Source organism: Carassius auratus, chromosome 36, assembly GCF_003368295.1.
Source record: "Carassius auratus strain Wakin chromosome 36, ASM336829v1, whole genome shotgun sequence".
Lineage (NCBI taxonomy): Eukaryota > Metazoa > Chordata > Actinopteri > Cypriniformes > Cyprinidae > Carassius > Carassius auratus.
Window position 1 is genome coordinate 9,023,177 of NC_039278.1, and position 19,459 is coordinate 9,042,635.

Below are 19,459 nucleotides of genomic sequence, written 5' to 3' on the forward strand. Positions count from 1 at the left end.
GCTAGCCATATCTCTCCAGGTATTACAGGCCTCGTTGGTGATGTGCAGTTTTATAATGATGGATTCTCATTCTAGAAAGTGTTTGATTGGCTAAAGAAAAATTGTGTGTGCCCCTATGGGCAAGATTAGTCAATTAGTCAAAAATAAAAAAAACATAGGTTACATATTGAAAGATAATTTTGTCGAACTTCAGCATAACACACACACACACACACACACACACACACACATATATATATATATATATATATATATATATATATATATATATATATATATATATATATATATATATAGGGGAGAGTGGGGTGAGTTGAGCCAGTTATTACTTTGTGTTTAAAGTGAGCACATGGGTCCAACGTGGTGCATTGGGAAAAATCACTTTGCATCTATAATAAACTGCATTCAAAATATGGCTTTCTAAGAAAAGAGGGGGAGGGGGGGGGGGGTACACTGAGCCACATAGAGTTAAACTGCCACTGAACATTTTCACCTCATATCAAAGAAAGAGAAGTTCAATAAAAATGACGACTTAAAATCTGTATGCAATGATTAGCTACTTATTAATAATGACCCTAGCAACTTTGACTGCATTTTTAAAATTATGAATTTTTTTAATTAGGACAAAAAGTTAAAATTGAAGAATAAAAAAAAAAAAAAAAAAAAAAGAGTGCAACTGACCTTAAAGAAATGGGCTGGTGGTGCTCAACATCCCACAATTCAATTTCAATTTCATAAAATCCTCAGTAGCCAATTTTCATAAACAAAGCCTGTTTAAAATGTATAAAATGAAATCAAGTTCAAAACCAAGAACAAGATCAAAATCATGTTTGGTGTAAAATGAATGAATAATACTTTATTATAATCATAAGAAAGCGTGAGCCACTGGCTCAATTTTCCCCAGGAGCTTTGTTCAAATTACCCCACTCCTACCATTTTTTTCAAACTTGTATAATCTGGCAGATTTGAGCTAACAATATTGCCTCATATTATAACCTCCCTTAATATTAATTTGAATACTAGATGGCGCTACAAGCGCATTGATGCAATTTTTCTCTTTTTAAACTCATGCAACTTTGAAAAAAAAAAATCTGATAAATTTAGTTAGTTGCAATATAATAATAATAATAATAATAATGTTTTATAAAATATAATAAATTATGCAACATTATATAATAATTTTTAGGTCACTTAAGAGGAAAAATCAACCATTGTTTTCATCAAAATGCAATAGTTAGATCAGTTTTTATTAGAAAACAAAATGGTAATTTAGGAACAGCTACCACTATCATGAAAAAAGCGTAGTACATTATTTAAATTAGTTCCTACATTATTTTATTATGGTTTTACAGGAACAACGATAATAACTATACTGTATATGCATTTTTCATTTGTCATAAGAAAAATGACCAATAAAGAGTCAAACTTTACTTACATATCAGTGTGGTAAAAAGGACACTGACCTGCACCGTTAATGTAAACAAAACCCTGTGTCAGCTGCTCATTTTCTGCAACCATTATTATTGATTAATTATGGAGAGACCAAAGCCACGCTCCTTAATAATGAATGGTGCTGGCTTTAATACTTCTTGAATATTTAACGTCCTGTGGGTGGGACTGCATTGTTAGCGTTAGTTCTCCGAGCCGTCGATCAAAGCACTGACCCCGCCCCTCTTTGCGTCACACGTCTTTCAAGTGACGTCAAAGTGTCTGCAGGTGCTGGAAGAGGCGCAGTATTGGCGTAAGTGACGCTTAAAACGGCTTTTACGGTAAGACAACGATAGCAATATGCGTTTTAAATACTTTGCGCTAAATGATTTGTAATATTTACTGTATGGGTGTGTTTTTCGACTGGAAAGCTGCGAAAAATGAGCCCAAAGTAAGAAGAATAACCTTCATCTGACATGGACATCGCGCATCCTATACTTCTATTTATACTCCCCATCAAAGACACATCTGCCACATAGCCCTTTACATTACAATGCAAGGATTCGAAAGATTGTTTGCCTCTTCGTCTTTTATATATCTAAATGATAATAATGAATAGTTGTTTTCGTCAGCATCATCTCAAAAGATGGTGAATCAGATGAAAATATCCTCCGCAGCAGCAGTGTTCATGTACATGTGCTGTAGCCTATTATGTAAGGATGCTCTGATCTTTTACTGCTCCGCTTTTTACTTTAATATTATACTGTATTATATAATAGGCTAGTATAACATTGTATAGGTTATGTCTCATTAAATCATTCATAATATTGCAGACGCGTGTCGTTTGCCTCCATCATTCAGCAAACTGTTATTACTCATTATGTTCTGGATGCTCTGGACCATTTTTTTCACGTTCGGTACTGTATATATTCGGTTGCTTTGTTCATAAACGTTTTAAACCAGCCTAAACTGGCTCAGTGGACTTTGAAGCTGATCTTTTGGCTGATATAAAAATGGTTTTGGTTACTTTATAGCTGGTTTTGGTTGTGAGACCAACTAGACCTGCTCAAACCATCTTTAGACTGGTGTTTTGATCTGAATTATAATTTTGAAGCAAATCAGCTTGACAGTTCTTGGACAGCACAGCTCTTAACACACAATGTCCAGAGCTGTCAGTCGATTACACTGACTTCAGCATTACTGAGGATTTGAGTCTAAAGGAAGAGAGAGTGCTTACTCTCCACCATAATAACCAATTATTATGTATTTTTTACATATGGTCCGGCAGTCTGTTTTTGTTAGGCTGAAAGAGCAGCTGGTCTAAAAGTTAGCCTCTATTTTTAGTCAGCTGGAGCCCTCTTTTATCAGGAGAAATGCTGACTTTAGGATGCTTTAGTGCTCTGCGAATCTTTCAGACACACTGGATGCAATGCACAGAATATCAGATCAGCTCCCAGGGTCTCCAGAGGAGAAGCTTTTTTGTTGAGTTTGTTCTGTGCCTGGTGCAATTTGCTTTGATTGTGATAATCATACATAGAACCAGGCCAAAGCTGAAGCTAATTAAACTTCTAAATATCTCTAATGCAAGTTAGGATATGAATGTTAGTTTTCCCTTCAGCCATCCTCTGAGTTCTCTATCTAAAGATCATGTTGACCTAAACCTGAATACAATGCCAATCTCCAATCCCAGTGAGCCTTTTGCAAGAGTACATACTGTATGGACACTTATCAATTGGCATCCAGTTATGCAGTATAATCTTTCTGTTAAAATTTGTACATTTACTCACTGTCATTTTTATCCAAACTTTGTAACTTTATTCAAGGATCACTCCAGTTATATTGTAATTGCATGCAAATGAGTAACCTGCACATTATACATTTTTTTTTACTTTTGTGTTTTCATAGTCTTGTTCTTTTGTGCACTGTGCACAGTATGTATACTATATAATGTAAAAAGAAAATAGTGAATAGATAGATAGTGACATGCTCAAAAGTGACATGACATTTATAAAAAAAATATATATAAATGATCATGGTTTCCACATAAATATTAATCAGCACAACTATTTCCATCATTGACAATAATAAGAAATGCTTCTTGAGCAGCAAATCAGCATATTAGAGTGATTTCTGAAGATCATGTGACACTGAAACCTGGAGAAATGATGCTGAAAATTCAGCTATGCATCACAGGAATGAGTAAAAGTAAAAATGTTAAATATTTATTTTACTGTATTTTCTGATCAAATCCAGGTTTTGTAGGCATAAAATACTTCATTCAAAAACATAAAAAATAGCATGCTGTTACGAATATATTCCAACATCAGTATGTGTGTATGACATGACCTACTTGAGGCAAACATCACTCTAATTTGACATGTTACGGCCTCTGTCCGATTGAGTTTAATTTAAAGGGTGAGATGGTCAGTTAGTCCTCATGTGAAGTAGAACCTTTCAGAGAAAGCCTGATAAGAATCAAACATCTGCCCTTGTCAACGTAAAATGCTTGCTCAGTGTTTCATCTCTTCTGATTATTGCTTTTCACTTGATCCCAATCTGTTTTTCCATGCTCTGTCGAGTCATTGCAATAAATACAGCATGGAACCTCATGTTACATTTGTCCTCCAGATCTCTGACTCTCTTTATCTCTTTCTTCTCTGCTCACCTTCAATATCCGGCCTGGTACTTGTCTTACAGAAAAGAGTAATGAGTGATCTAATGACGCTTTTCCACTGCGTGGTTCGACTCAGCACGGCAAAGCTCAGCACGGTTTGCGTTTCCACTACAGATTAGTATCGCTTTAGATCGGGCAGGATTATTCACATTTTGTTATAGTTGTGCCGCCTCTATTGCCACGACTCCTAAAAAATAACTTTTCATTCGGCGTCACCTCATCAAGTTCTCACTGGATCCGCTCCTCTGCTATCAATGAGAGAAATGTCTGTACCTCAGCAAAAGACAACAAAACTTTTTGGTTGTTAAAAAGAGTTGCGCTGGTTCAAAACATTTGCGTTCGATCCTTCGCTGGCTGTGCTGATTTAAATCTAGCGGTTCATTTGTGTCACAAGTTCAGTGAAGCAGGTAGTGACGATTCTCTCCGGCCAATCCATGATCAGCAGAGTTCACACGTCACGTTTTGGTAACTGTACAGTTACCTTAGAACCTCAACAGAAGTGGTACTAAAAAAGTACCAGGTACTGTACCCAGTGGAAAACCCCCCCAAAATTATCCGTACCATGCCATACCATGCAGTGGAAAAGCACCAAAAGTCAGCCTTAGAGGAAAAGTTCACCCAAAAATGTTAATTTGCTGAAAATGCATTCACCCTCAAGGCATTTAAGATGACTGAGCGCTATCTAGAGAAAGACGTGCTGTCATGGTGATCGTGTCCCACTCCACAAAGAAAAAATAGATGCTCCGCCCAGAAGAGAGCTTGCTCTTCTCCCAGTTGACCCGAAATCCCAATCGGGCAAGGAGCAAAATGACCTGGTTCCTGTGTTCTCAAACCAACTCCTGGGACTGAGCTACAATCAGCCAGTCATCAAGGTAGTTGAGGATGGGACCGCCCTGTTCCTTCAGCGGGACCAGATAGCTTGTGTCTCCGCCCTACTGTTGAGGGGAGTGAAGGATGAGCCCACAAAGCTTGTCCTGGCCAAAAGCAGCACATTCCATGTGAGCTCACTGTATACTTCCAGGAAGAAGGGCACCAGGTGGTAGAAACCTATCATCAAACCGCGAGCACTTGAGGGAGGGTGGTGAAATATACTCCAACCCAACACTTCCAGTGGCCTGGCAAGCACGGCCACCAACTCCACATCAGACTCTGGAACACCTAAAAGCGTCAGCACAGCAATGTCCTCCACGTCAGAAGGCGTGAGTCCACCCCCTGTTGCTGCGAGGGAGACTTCATTCTCCTCCTGAGATCAAAATGAGAAATTAAGTTCACCCGTGGATGAGACGCCTAACTCATCCAAAAACTCAGCCGTGGGGAACCGAGCATGCCGGGGAATGAAACTGCATATGCTTGAATTTTGTGATTTTTTTTCGAGCGATGCAGCATTGTTTCTTAAAGCTGCAGTCGGTAACTTTTGACGCTCTAGTGGTTAATAAACAGAACTGCTTGCATGTTGCGAAAGAACATCATAGCTGGAACTACTTCTCTCTGTTTATGTTTATGAAGAATCACAAAGGTACTGGGTTACTCCGCTGCGGTACCCCGAAGCAATCTAAAATAGTTTGAATAAAAACACTTATTATAGGTGCATCCTAGTGATTCAGGACAAGCCAAAAACACGGTTTGGAAAATGGATTCATGGTGTACTCGCCTATTATGTACATTTTGGATATTTTGAACACAAAAAAGTTACGGACCGCAGCTCTGATTGGTTATTTCTTACCGGGAGCGATGCATTTCTGCAAATGGCAATAGGACACTGGGAGGAACCAGAGGAGCTTGATTTTTTCACAGATTATCTGTCTCATATTCAGGACATAATGACAGGTTTAACAAATATGTAAAAAAAAATACATTTTTACAAAAGTTACCAACTGCAGATTTAAGTGAAGGAAAACTGCAGACCTGGCAACCCTATATATATATATATATATATATATATATATATATATATATATATATATATATATATATATATATATATATATATATATATATATATATATATATATATATATATATATATATAATTGCTTTATTGGCACGACTGTAAAAAAAAATACAATATTGCCAAATCTTGGAATATATGTAGAGCAGCATAATAATAATGAAAAGATCAAAATAATAGAAGAAAACATTATAACAGTTTAAACTTAAATAAACAGTGTAACAAATTAGAACCTGAGTGAACATTTGTGTTAACATTCCTCTTCTAGTACTGTCTTTATCTGTTCCTCTTCAGTCATGGCTGTAAAGTTCTTTATGATGTTTGTGAATTTGTTCATGTATAGGTCTCTTATTGATTTCAATTTGTAACATTGAAGTTGGAAGTGTGCCTCTGTCAAGATCTCTCATTTAAGTCTTATCACTGTTTTTGTGTGTGTGTGTGTTTCGCTTTTCAGCCTTTTGGCTAAGATCAAGTGTAGTATCTGTTCTTATCAGTTTAATATCTGAATGCGTCCCACCTTCCAGAGAATACATTTCTGGGGAAGTCATGGCCTAGTGGTTAGAGAGTTTGACTCCTAAGGTTGTGGGTTTGAGTCTCGGGCCAGCTTGAGCAGGGCACCAAACCCCCAAATGCTCCCGGGTGCCGCAGCATAAATGGTTGCCCACTGCCTCGGGTGTGTGTTCAAGGTGTGTGTGTGTGCACTTTGGATGGGTTAAATGCAGCACATGAATTATGGTATGGGTCACCATACTTGGCTGCATGTCAGTTCACTTCACTGTTTAACAGCCCTATTTTGAGACATTCAAAGTCTGATTGACAGGATATAATTGGCTCTGGACATTGGATGTTTTTTTAAGAATCGGCCAATGGCTGAAAGTGCAGATAATTGCTTTTATCTGCTGATACCGATTACTGTCGATACATTGGTGCATCCTACTTCAGATCAAATTGAATTTGAACAGAAGAAGGTATCATAGGTGGAAGTGTAATTTTGGTGCGGTACAATGCTACAGTTCATGCTACCTATGTATTTCACTCTCAGTTTTCAATATTTGAAAACATAATAATATTTATTATGTTTTGAAATATTTATGGTACATTTGGGAACTTAGTGTTACTCAGTCTGCGAGAATAGTTATAAACTGATGCCGCTATGTCTTAAATGCTGCAAAATATGTCCAAACGTCCTCTTTTTCTATTTTCTCCAGATGGCTTCAGCTACAGATAACCGTTATGGACAAAAGGAGTCTTCCGACCAGAACTTTGATTACATGTTCAAAATCCTGATCATCGGAAACAGCAGTGTTGGAAAGACCAGCTTTCTGTTTCGTTATGCAGATGACTCCTTCACACCAGCATTTGTCAGCACGGTGGGCATCGACTTCAAGGTGAAGACCATCTACAGGAATGACAAGAGGATAAAGCTGCAGATCTGGGTGAGATCATGTTTCCCATCAGCTCATAAGCAGAACACATCTGTGCCAGTTTAAGGCCTTGTTGTGGTTATTGTTTAATGAAGACAAAGGTAAAAGGTGCTTTTTCATTTTTTCATTCTTGTTTTCTTACTGGAAGGTCCATAGTAGGTGATCTGTTGAGATTTTACTGGTGTTTAAAGTCACTCATATTGATCGTCTCATTCCAGACCCATAAATCTCATTTAAATGTCAGAAACAGAGCTGTGGCTTAATGTGCATGCACCATCATGGACCCACTGAGTTTAACAGCATGTGAAATGGTGGAAATTAATTGTGATAGAGATGCCATAAACCAAAACATTTTAAATCAACGAATAGAGCAAAAAAAACAACAACAACAACAACAAAAAATTAAGCCACTGTGGTTTAATGGAGAAAGGTTGTGGTCTACATTAAAAAAAAAAAAAAAAAAAAATTTGCCCTGAATTTAAAATTTATGTTATTTGAATTGCATATCAAATTTCCATCCATTTAGTTTCCAAAGGTTTAACACAAACTAACTAATAAACTTAATGTGATGCATTATTTGTCAATTAAACAAATATGAAATATAATAGTGACATTTCTCTTATAGTGCTAATCTACTGAATCTGTTGGAAACACAATAACCACATTTATATATTTATCAATCAATCCGATTTGTATCTATCTCATACATTTTAACTAATTGAATATTGCTTGTTTCACAGCTAGCCACAAACAAATGTTTTTGTTTTCAAAATGAACAGATTTATGCAGATGTGTAGCTATTTAAAATTAATGCATTTTAAATTGAAAAACATTCATTTAAATGAAATCAAGAGTCAAACATACACTATGCTATGATTTTTGGAGTGCAGAAATATTACGGGTACTTAAATAGAGAGAGAGAGAGAGAGAGAGAGAGAGAGAGAGAGAGAGAGAGAGAGATGGTCGGTAGCCAATAGGTTTGGGGAGGTTTGCTGATGTGCTAGATGAGTAACCAATCAGAATCGCTCGTGATGTATACGGACCCCTCCCCCAGTGCCTTAAATTTCCCTCTGGTGGAAGCATAGAAGACAACCCTCCCCCACCCCGCAGACCAGAGCAAACACACACACACACACACACACACACACACACACGCGCGCGCACACACACTCCCACCATCTTTACAATGATAAAATAGAGAGTTGTGCATCATGCAGTATAGGGTACAAAAGACATGAACATTTGGCTATGTTCAGAACCGAATACTAGCCATTTATCGAATACCTCATAAAATGGTGTTTATTCCCTACTATATCTTAAAAATAGTGTAATGCAATGATGACTGCATCAGACAGTACTATGCTTCATTGTCACATGACCTCAAGTGTGATTCACAGTGATTCAGTGGTGTCCAGCTGTCATCTTGGAGGTTATCTTTTACATTTTAACCCTGTAAAGCCTGGCATATTAAATAATAATAAAATGTATGTATTTTTTGATTGAAACAGGTTATTAAGCTTTTAGACAATATATATATATATATATATATATATATATATATATATATATATATATATATATATTAAAAATTACAAAGGTTTTTTGTTCACTATGATATTTGATACATCAGGTTTTTAATGTAATTATGAAATTTGGTGCAGTTGATGATATTTATATTGGCGAAAAGTAAGATGAAATATTGATAAACTGTAATGTTAATCAATGAGATCTTTTTAACAGTATAACTTTCTTAAAATGCTTACAGATATCAGTTGTCACTCTATATTTCCTATTAACGTCTTCGTAAGATGATATTTAAATTATTCGTTTTATTATCAAAGCTCTGAAGTTTCGAAACATTTAATGCAGTGCACTACAATGATAACTGAGAGATAGAAGATAAACGTTTATCAAATGCCTGATGATCTTATGCTCACATTTTGAGTGATTTTTCTAAAACTGATGTATGGATAATAAATTAACCTAAAGTACGGTGCTTCAATCCAGTGTTTGTCTTGAAATATTACAAATATAAAAGATTTTCTTATGTTTACTTAATAAAAATCATTAAAGATTGTATCAAATATTCAGGGTTAATCCTTTTTAAAGTGTAAAAACATCAAGTCAGGTCCCAAGAGATGTTAGGAATTGCAATTGATATTGCTTACAGTTCATTCTTCACAAAAGAACTGGCAGGTCTAATCAAGCACATTGCATTGTGGTATTTTATTTTTTATTCAGTGGCGAAAATGAGCGTCCATAGGTTTTTGCTTAGCATGGATGCAAAATTGAATTTGAACATAAAGCTGCTTGTTTCCCTTAATGCTGCTCTGTATGGTTTAGGGACCGTGTAACAGACAAATGAAATTACTCTGATTTGCAGCGTACCATTGAAAAGATGCTATATAACTGTGGTATCAGAGTCACGAGCCAGACATAGGTTTGCAGTCTCACAGATCGTCTGGTATATTAATAGGTCCATCAGTGCTGCTCAGTAGACACCATTCTGACCACAAGTCTCTTAGAGGTTACATTGATTGTGAGGATTAGTCTGCTGATTTATTACAGTAGGAATAGGTGGTTGCATAGAAAAACTCATAAATCTGTCATAAAGCTGCAGTTTGTTGCCAGGCCCTAGACAAGCCCTTGTTTGGTCTCCTGCATAAGTCAGGCCACTAATGACTGAACTGAATGTGTTGATAGTTAACAGGCTCATTTCTCTGGTGCAGTGGTGCAGGGATCAGGTCCCTACATGGTGGATGCTTATTGTTTTACTTGCACTCAAGTTTCTTGATAGGAGTAGCTACATGTTAAAACCGAATCCCGAAATCCTGTTTTCCTGGTTATGTGAAAACAAAAGTGCTGGGGCTCATTGAAGGAATATATATATATATATATATATATATATATATATATATATATATATATATATATATATATATATATATACTTTTATTCAGCAAAGCTACATTAAATTGATGAAAAGTGATAGTAAAGAGATTTTTGATGTTACAAAATATTCTGTTTCAAATAAATTGTTCTTTTTTCAACATCAACTATTATCGATAATTGAGCATAAATAATGGTAATAATTGATGATAAATGAGCAGCAAATCGGCATATTATAATGATTTCTAGAGGATCATGTGACACTGAAGACTGATGCTGAAAATGCAGCTTTGCATCACAGGAATAAATTGCATTTTAAAACGAATTCAAATAAAAAACAGTTCTTTTAAATTATAATAATATTTCACAATATCACTATATTTAATGTTATTTTGAATAAATAAATGTAGCCTTGGTGAGCATAAGAGACTTCTTTTAAAAACATTACAGTTTTAAACTATTATTTGTAGCAGTATGTTCATACTGTAATGGCATTATCGATCTAACAAACAAATGCATATTCTGTATATTTTAAATGTAAATTTGATTGGTTTTGCATTTTTTTCCTATTTCGTCTTGTGCATTGCTGGCTGTTCCTTCACAGGACACTGCGGGACAGGAGCGCTACAGAACCATCACCACCGCCTACTACCGCGGAGCCATGGGCTTCATCCTCATGTATGACATCACCAACGAGGAGTCTTTTGCCGCTGTGCAGGACTGGTGAGTTAACTAAACTGTGTGTCTCTGCACTAATGAATGGTGCAGCTCGTCACCTACACAAACTCAAACACACGTGACGCTCGCTGTGTTTTCAGCATCTCAAAATACGAGATATGAACATATGAACTTCATCTCCACAGCTGCTCTGAGAGTCACTTCACCAGCTTTATACATTTAGTGAAAACTACCATCAAACACACACTGAATCTCAAAGACCTTCATGTCGATCCGCCAAAATAAAAGTTCACTTTAACTTGAAGAAATTATTACAGAAATATATTAATATTGTATATTCAAATATACTTCCACATTAATATTACATTTTGTATTATTATTATTATTATTAAGGGGTATCATCCAACCAATATATTTTTTTCATCCAAGTTTTAAATAACTGTGTTTTGCAAAAATAAAAATATATATATGTATATAAATTAATTGCTATATTTTCATTTGATTACATTTTAAAAGATTGATTAAATTGTTAAAATTTAATAATTCATTTCATTATGCTAAAATTGTATTTAATCTTAAAACACAAGAAAAAAAAAATAAAATGAGAAAAAAAATAAAAAAAAATAAATAAAGGAAGCTACTCTGTGAATTTTAATTGTGAATGTTTATATTTGTCCTCAAGGTTTGACAAACATGTTGAAAGCTTTTTTCTGCCCCATTAATGGTAAATTAATATTGTGATAAATATTGATATCATGATGTGGAAAAAACTATTGTGATAATATTTTTGACCATATCCCCCAGACGTAGAGGAAAGTTAGTTTAACAAGCAAACGTTTAATCAAATCTGACTGTCTCCCGCAGGTCCACCCAGATTAAGACGTACTCATGGGATAACGCTCAGGTGCTGCTAGTGGGCAACAAGTGTGACATGGAGGATGAGAGGGTCGTGGCCTCTGAGAGGGGACGACAGCTCTCCGAGCATCTCGGTAAGTCATGTTTCCAGGTTGGTGCAATATTTTCAAATATTCACAGCTATAATTTTAAATATATTAAAGGTAGGGTCGTCGATTTCAGAGAGGCTAGCTATAGCAAGCTAGCTTTACAATCAAGATCCCCACTCTCCCTGCATAATCACTCTCCATGAAGCGTAATCCTACATTATAGCATTGCAATTTAAATTATTTGGAAATATATTTGGTATAATATCATGCATGGTCATAAAGTAACATACATGTGAATAGTTGGATGAAACCATCTAAATCAGATTTGAAATATCCTTTAAAAATTCTACATAGAACTTAGTGTCTAGAAAAGTTTTTAAGTTTTCAAGTTACTTTAAACGATGTGTAAATGTTGACAGCTCACTTTAGAGTTTTAGACAAGGCTTTGGTCTTGAATTAGTTTCCTCTTTTGTCCCTAGGTTTTGAGTTTTTTGAGGCCAGTGCCAAGGACAACATTAACATTAAACAAACCTTCGAGCGGCTGGTGGACATAATCTGCGAGAAGATGTCAGAGAGCCTGGATGCCGCTGATCCTGCAGTGACGGGAGCCAAACAGGGGCCGCAGCTCACCGAGCAGCCCACCGCTCCGCACCAGGACTGCGCCTGCTGAAAACCCCCCGGCTCTCTCTGCACTGCCTTGCACCAACACACAAAAACAACAAGTTTAGATATTTAAAAAGAACAAGAAACATAAAACCCTCAATTCCCATACTGCCTCCTCTGGTCACACCCTCTAGCTCCGCCCCCTCCTCACTGAAAACTCATTTTGACATCTCAAACTTTGAAATGATTTTATTCAACGTGCAATCCATTCGATTTTAAAAGGAAAGCCTTAATGCCCTTTAAAGGGATAGCTCACCCAAAAATTTGAATTCTGTCATGGTTTACGCTTCCTCAAGTTGTTCCAAACAAAAATATATTATGAAGAATGTTTAACCAAACAGATGTTGGTCTTCTTTAACTCCCTTAGTATTAAAAAAAATACTATAAAAAGTAAATGGGAACATTTTAGTTTAAACACATTCTTCAAAATATATTTTATGTTCAGCAGAAGAAATTCATACAGTTATGAACAGTTAACAACAGTTAACTGTTAACAACTTGACGGAGAGTAAACAATGACAGAATACACATATTTGGGTGAACTATCCCTTTAAGGGTTTGATTAGGACTATAAGTACGATTAAGCCCGCATTATGTTTTAATGACTTTATAATTAGGCCTATATTTAAATGTTAGGAGTGTGTGATTAGACGTAGGTTTGGCATAGCACACAGAGTCAGTTATCTTTGTTTTCGATGCCTTCATATCACTTCATATTTTAAATTTTTTTCTTCTTCTACACTTCCATATCCTTAAATTATTTATGAACAAATAGAAAAAGAGAACTGGAGAGCGATATCTATATATTTATTCCAAAAAGTGTACATAAATACAGTCCAGTATTTAAATGATACAGTTAGAAATACATATCTAATATGTTTTGTTAGTTTTTTTTTTTTAATTACCAATTTTGACAAATATATAGAGAGTTAGAGAAGTCAATTAATACTGTTTTCATGGTAATTCTTTGCAGTGCTCGTCTCAAACCTTTCTTGCTTATTTGTTTCTGTGTCATTGTATCTTGTTCACTGCCTTGCCTCATGTAACTTCAGTCCCGGGACTGAAAGCCAGATATCATACACAAACATTCCTTAATGTAAATTTGCATGGAAGGAAATAAAGCCATTTAGGCAAATAGTGGTAGGATTCCTTTCTCAGTGCTTCGTTAGGTCTAGTCAAGTGTATTCCTAGTCAAAATCTGAGTTTGATTTGCAGCCATGCTGTTGCTTATTTCACTATAGCAGCAGAGCCATAAGCTCGACCTATCAACAATATATACGCTCTCAGAATTTAGCAAAAGTTGCTGAGATTTGACTGGCATTTTCGATAATTACTTTCTAGACTGGCGTGTCCTGTAAAAGTATTTACTTGGCTCTGTAATTCCAGGCCTGCAAATATAATGCAGAAATCTGTTTGCAAAAAATAAAATAAATAAAAATAAAAACCCAGATGAGTATTAACGTTTACATCTGCAAGATCCTCCCTGATAATTCCTGCCTCTTTCCTTTGCTATGCTGTCTTCCTTTAGAGAAAATACATTTACTGTAAATACATTTGACTCTTTGGTTTTCTGTGTGGACTGTTGTATTGATTATGGGCTTTAAAAAAAAATCTAGGTGATATTAAGAAAAAAGCTACAAAAGAGGATATAAAGGACGTTCTTTACATGCTGTTGTGTATGCCTGCTTGTGAATGAATGTCACTTTATTACAGAGCAATATTGAAGAAAATACCTTTTCATGTGTTGCAGAATATTTACCATATTGTTGAAATAAACAGAACGTGTTTGTAGGATGTAATGGGAATGTGAATGTTGGATTAAGTGGATTAAATCCTAGTAATGTTGTAAACCAAAGCAGGCAGATAGACTGACTGTCACATCTACTGTGGAGCAAGTTCGCAGAAATTAAATCGCCTGACTGTATTTGTGGCAGATGCTGTTCATTATTTAAAAACTGCTTATGTTGAAATCAAAATGTTCAGTTCAATGTAGGTGTCAGCAGAGCCTTTGCTACATTCTCTAGGCCTGAGACGAGTTGTTTGTAGGTGGGTCCCCTCTCTTTTAGGCCTAATGAGCAGTTGATACAGACAAGAGGACCTTAGTGAGCCCCTCTCATGACCATGGATGCCAGAAAAGGGAAGAGAATGAGTCTGGATCTTTATTAACATCACAGCTCATCATGTAAGGTAGCCGCTCCACGTTCAGATCAGTTTATCATGACTAAGAGTTTGTTCTCCATGTCCTACATTTTTATCTAGAATTGTTTTTATTCATGCTTTCCATTGAGAATCTTTGTTTTGTTTTGTATTATTATTATTTTTTCCTCTGATAATCAAATATAATATACAAGGAAAAACACTAATATGCAGTTGTAAATGTACTGTACTTACAATAAGGGGTTTGGTGTCAAAAGTGTCCAGTGGTGAAATTTACCAAATCAACTGTCCATGTTGTGAAAATGACTGACCTTATAAAAAATAAAAAAAATTGTGCCGTTTACTTGAGACTATGTTGCGTCTTTGCCAGTTTTTATGAATGTCTTTAGTCAGCAATATGCCTATGTCAGGTTAGAAATGAAAACGAAACGCTGTCTGTGAGGAATAGACTCAGTGTTTACAATGTCAAAGGTCCCAGATAACATAATAATCAGAACTCAAAAACTGTTTGTCTATTGAACAGATTTTTTTTTAGTCCAGGAGAACGTTTCGTCAGCTGGACACCCGTCGTGTTGTGAACACAACAGTACAATCCATTGAATGCACTGTACGTCTGTCCCTCACAGCCTCGGTTTCACTCCCCTCAAATATTTAATATGGCGCTACCGTGACTAAGGTCTTCTGGCCTGTCATCTAAAATGAATAACTCCCTATCTATGCCGTTTCATTAACATAACCACAAGAGGGAACTAAATACTTATCTATCGCCGTTGTCCTAAAATAGCAGCACCCCCAATAGAAATAGTGTTAGGGTGAAGGCTGAATCAGCTGATTGGCTGGAAGGAAAATACTGAGGTTAATCTTGGTTCAGGTCAGTTAAAAATATTTTAAATCGCCATGAACTATAATATTAAACTTTTAAGCATTTTTTTAGCTGGTTTCACAATTGCATACAGGTTTGGAACAACCTGAAGGTGAGTAAATGATAATAGTTTTCATTTTTGAGTGAACTACCCCATTTGAAGCAGAGACGCCTCAAAGCAGAGATGGGTAAAGACAGCAGTTACCTAAGATTTTACATGCAACTTGTTTCCAATACTTTAGATGTAACAGTGCTCACAGACATATCAACAGCAATTGCAGTATTTAACAAAAAACGTTTATTCACAAGTGCATTGTACATAAGTTACACCATGGTTTATTTTAAAGCACAAAAAAGCAACAAATTAAAACAGCAAATGTGAAAACATGCACCAAAATGTGAGAGAACAGAAAATAAAAACAACTTGGCGAAATTAGAGAGCATCTTTATATCAACTTGTCCAAATTAAAATCTTCAGAGAGATCCAGGACACCCATTTCAACTTAAACTCACTCCTTTTTGGCTGATGATCAAACTGAGAAAGTAGATGACAGAAAAAGTTTGAGATAGTCTGTAAAACTTCACATGACAAAAGGTACCGCTTTTCTATTAAGGGCTTTTACAACAAACTCAGTGCAAAAAAGTTACTGAACACATTTTGATGCACAAACTGAGGCTTGTATACGAGTCTCTAAAAGAAACCACTCAACCTTAAGATGTTAATGTGTGAATGTCAAGAGACCTGAAAAGGGGATTTTGTGTCCAAAGGGAGTAAAACTTTAACACATGACAGAAGGATCTGTTTTGTATCTAGTGTTGGTTTTGGACACCTTGTGGTTTTCCGGGTTTTTTGTCTTGCTGTCCACGGCCAGTTCCCGGCATGCCTCTGCCACGACCACCAAAAATACCTCAAAAGAAAAACAAAAGTCTGTCAACAACGTGTCTGCGTTTTGGAAACCCTGACTGCAATGTTTAACCTGATAAAAGAAATTAAATAGTAAAAGTTGTACCAAGACTTTTATTATAAAATCAAATAATGCATAATTTTTCGCTCAATGTTCAAATGATAATATCCATTTAAAAATATATATATATAAAAAAAAGATAGCTTTATGATACAACAGGTCTTCACTATAAACCGTTAAATGCAAACATTTTGTTTCAGTATGTCTTCGGTGTTTGTTAAAGTTGAGTTTAAATACAAAACTGTCCATACTACTTCTAAACAGGATGTCTATTCATGCATTGTGTGAAAATATATATATATAAAAAAAGGGTTCACATCCTTATATGGATCACCAATGGACCTTGATGGCCTTCAATTGGAAAAGTTATATGATCCATATTTACTATGCTCCAAAGTATAAGATTTAATATCTATATCTCTATATCTATATCTATCTATCTTTTTTTTATTAAGATTTACACCTATTTTAGTTAGAAATGTCATTTTAGTGGGACTGACAGTTAGCAGGTTAAAAAGAAGATAATTTGAATAATGTTTGTAACCAAACAGTTGACGGTAGCCATTGACTTCCATACTATTTTCTTCCATACTATGGAAGTGGATAGCTACCATCAACTGTTTAGTAACCAACAGAGAATCTGCTTTTTAGTGTTTAACAGAAGACAGTAACTCATACAGGTTTGGAACAACTTGAGGGTGACTGAATTTTCATTTTTGAATTTTAGAATTTAGAATTTTCATTGTCCCTTTAAGTTCACCCATATATGAAACTTCTGTCACTTTATTTCTTTAACAAGGGCTCTGAAATGTGTCTAACCTCTGCCGGCTCCACCTCCTCTTCCAGGTCCGCCTGCTCTGCCCTTTCCCTGTGGCTTGTTCTGCTGCATGCCTCCCCGGCCACGCCCCTTTGACATCACTTCCTCTTTCACCATATCTATGATCTCATCAGGGATTCGTAAGTATTTAATTGTGCTTCCTCTGATGTAGCACTCCGGCATCCTCCAAAATTTATCTCCATCCTGCGATCCAGAGCAGGCAGAAACAAAAATTAGGTTCCAGCGCATACACAAATGCCATAATCACTCAATCATGTTTCTGCAATCAAAAATGTTTTAAATATTTCAAAGAACACTGTATCTTGAGCAAAGGGGTTTTATTTACCCGTGAGGTGCAAATAACTTCTCTCAAATTGATGTTCATCCAGTTGTCACAGCTGACCAGATGGCCATTGTATGTCTCACCATTCTTTAACTCCACCAGCTGAAAACAAATGCAGACTAACTTATTAAATGCCATTTCTTTTCATTTGTTTTGATAGTTGGTCCCTTATAAAAATATAGTGTGACAGTTCAGTGATTGCGGATTATAAAACTGACTGCCCCCTTTTCAGTGAGCTTGGTTCTTTTTCTCATCTTCACCATATTGGAAAAAAATCTTCAATTAATAGTTTTACGCCAAACCTACAAGTATAATAACATTACAATAGTACAAAAAAAAAAAATAGTACAATCCAATGTATGTTTGCTTATTTTGGGTTTCTGCAGGCCTTAATTTGCCCTTTACACACATAAAAAAAAAAATGGGGATTTATGAGGGGATTTTTTTTTTTTTTTGTAAAGGGTGCTTAATCTTTGCATATTTCTCTCCTGATTCAAACAAGACTGTCACTGGAGGAAGCAATATTATAGAAAGAGAGGACGTATTTGTAGTAGTATTTTTTTCTTACAAACATGACACTTTTGGCTTCACAAGGCATTAATTAATGGACTGGAGTCATGTGGATTACTTGTGAATTATTGTGATTTTTTTATCTGCTATTTGGGTTCATTCTGATGGCACCCATTCACTGCAAAGGATCCATTGGTGAGCACGTGATGTAAACATTAAAACAAAAGCACACACATCAACCTCAAACGGGTTCTTGACTAAGAAAAACTTTGATGTTGCATACTTTATATTTAATTTATTCAAGCAAGTGACGTAATCATAAATCTCTCCACATCTGTTCTGTAATATGTGCACCCGTGATACTCACCATGGGGTGGTTCTGAGCGGTCTTCAGTAAAGATAACGGGAGCTTGGAGAGAAGAAATCATAAAATCAATTATTTTACATTAAAGCGCATGAAAAGTCCCCTCAGTGCTCTAGATGGATGTTTTTACTCATGAATGCACAATTAAGATTTAAGATATCTAAGATTAAGATAAAAACATTAACAGAGATTGCACTCAAACACAAGAACAGAAATTAGACTAAAATTAAATAAAAGAATAATGGCGTCAATTCCGAAATATACTGAATGACAGCAGCCTTGTTAATTGATGACGCATCCTTCAAATATTTCGCAGAGATGCGAATAAATAGTGTCAAATAAAAGTCAGAACTATCTGCGTCTATCTGGCTGACATTTCAATCAGTTTTATAGGCATTATACACTGAAAAGCCAAAATCTGATAAATAAAGTGCATCGCATGTGACTGTAGTAATTTACAAGGAGTTTAATTTTTAAAACAACTAACGTTAGAAACTAAGTTAGACTAATAAAACAGATTCCATGTCTACCTGCAAAAACGCGTTCGTTTACATACTAAACGGTCACCGAACGGAATACCTGAGCAACTGCGTGATTATAAACGTCGCTTACCATGACAGCTGAGCGGCTGATCAGTCTTTTTAAATCTCGAATAAAGTTTTAATCAGCTAAAGTCTTAAATCACTAATATTTGTTGCGAATCTTCTTTGAAACCGAAGCGGGTGTGCGAAACGTTTACGGTTGTACTTCCAGGCGAAAGCGGAAGTTGTCAAAATAAAAGCCCCTATAATAA

General features: G+C 35.8%; 2 protein-coding genes and 1 pseudogene across 3 annotated transcripts; 2 read left to right on the forward strand and 1 right to left on the reverse strand.

Moving 5' to 3' along the window:
* The first annotated feature begins 1,679 nt into the window (after positions 1-1,679).
* On the forward strand, positions 1,680-15,157 carry rab3ab (RAB3A, member RAS oncogene family, b). Its single transcript, XM_026221174.1, has 5 exons — positions 1,680-1,769; positions 7,259-7,486; positions 10,968-11,086; positions 11,906-12,030; positions 12,465-15,157. Exons 2-5 carry the CDS (start codon positions 7,259-7,261, stop codon positions 12,653-12,655), a joined length of 663 nt encoding a protein of 220 aa, XP_026076959.1. The 5' UTR covers positions 1,680-1,769; the 3' UTR covers positions 12,656-15,157.
* Positions 6,493-6,627, forward strand: LOC113055733 (uncharacterized; annotated as a pseudogene).
* Positions 15,158-15,942: 785 nt separating the features above from the next.
* LOC113055159 (U6 snRNA-associated Sm-like protein LSm4) lies at positions 15,943-19,429 on the reverse strand. 2 transcript variants are annotated; one of them, XM_026221185.1, is made up of 6 exons: positions 19,279-19,429; positions 18,670-18,711; positions 17,796-17,894; positions 17,452-17,653; positions 16,498-16,575; positions 15,943-16,202 (listed from the first exon to the last, which is right to left on the reverse strand). In XM_026221185.1, exons 1-6 carry the CDS (start codon positions 19,279-19,281, stop codon positions 16,198-16,200), a joined length of 429 nt encoding a protein of 142 aa, XP_026076970.1. In that variant the 5' UTR covers positions 19,282-19,429; the 3' UTR covers positions 15,943-16,197. The 2 variants fall into 2 exon arrangements, with proteins under 2 accessions (XP_026076970.1, XP_026076969.1); XM_026221184.1 differs by having other exon boundaries at positions 15,943-16,575; positions 19,279-19,428.
* Between the last annotated feature and the right edge of the window lie 30 nt (positions 19,430-19,459).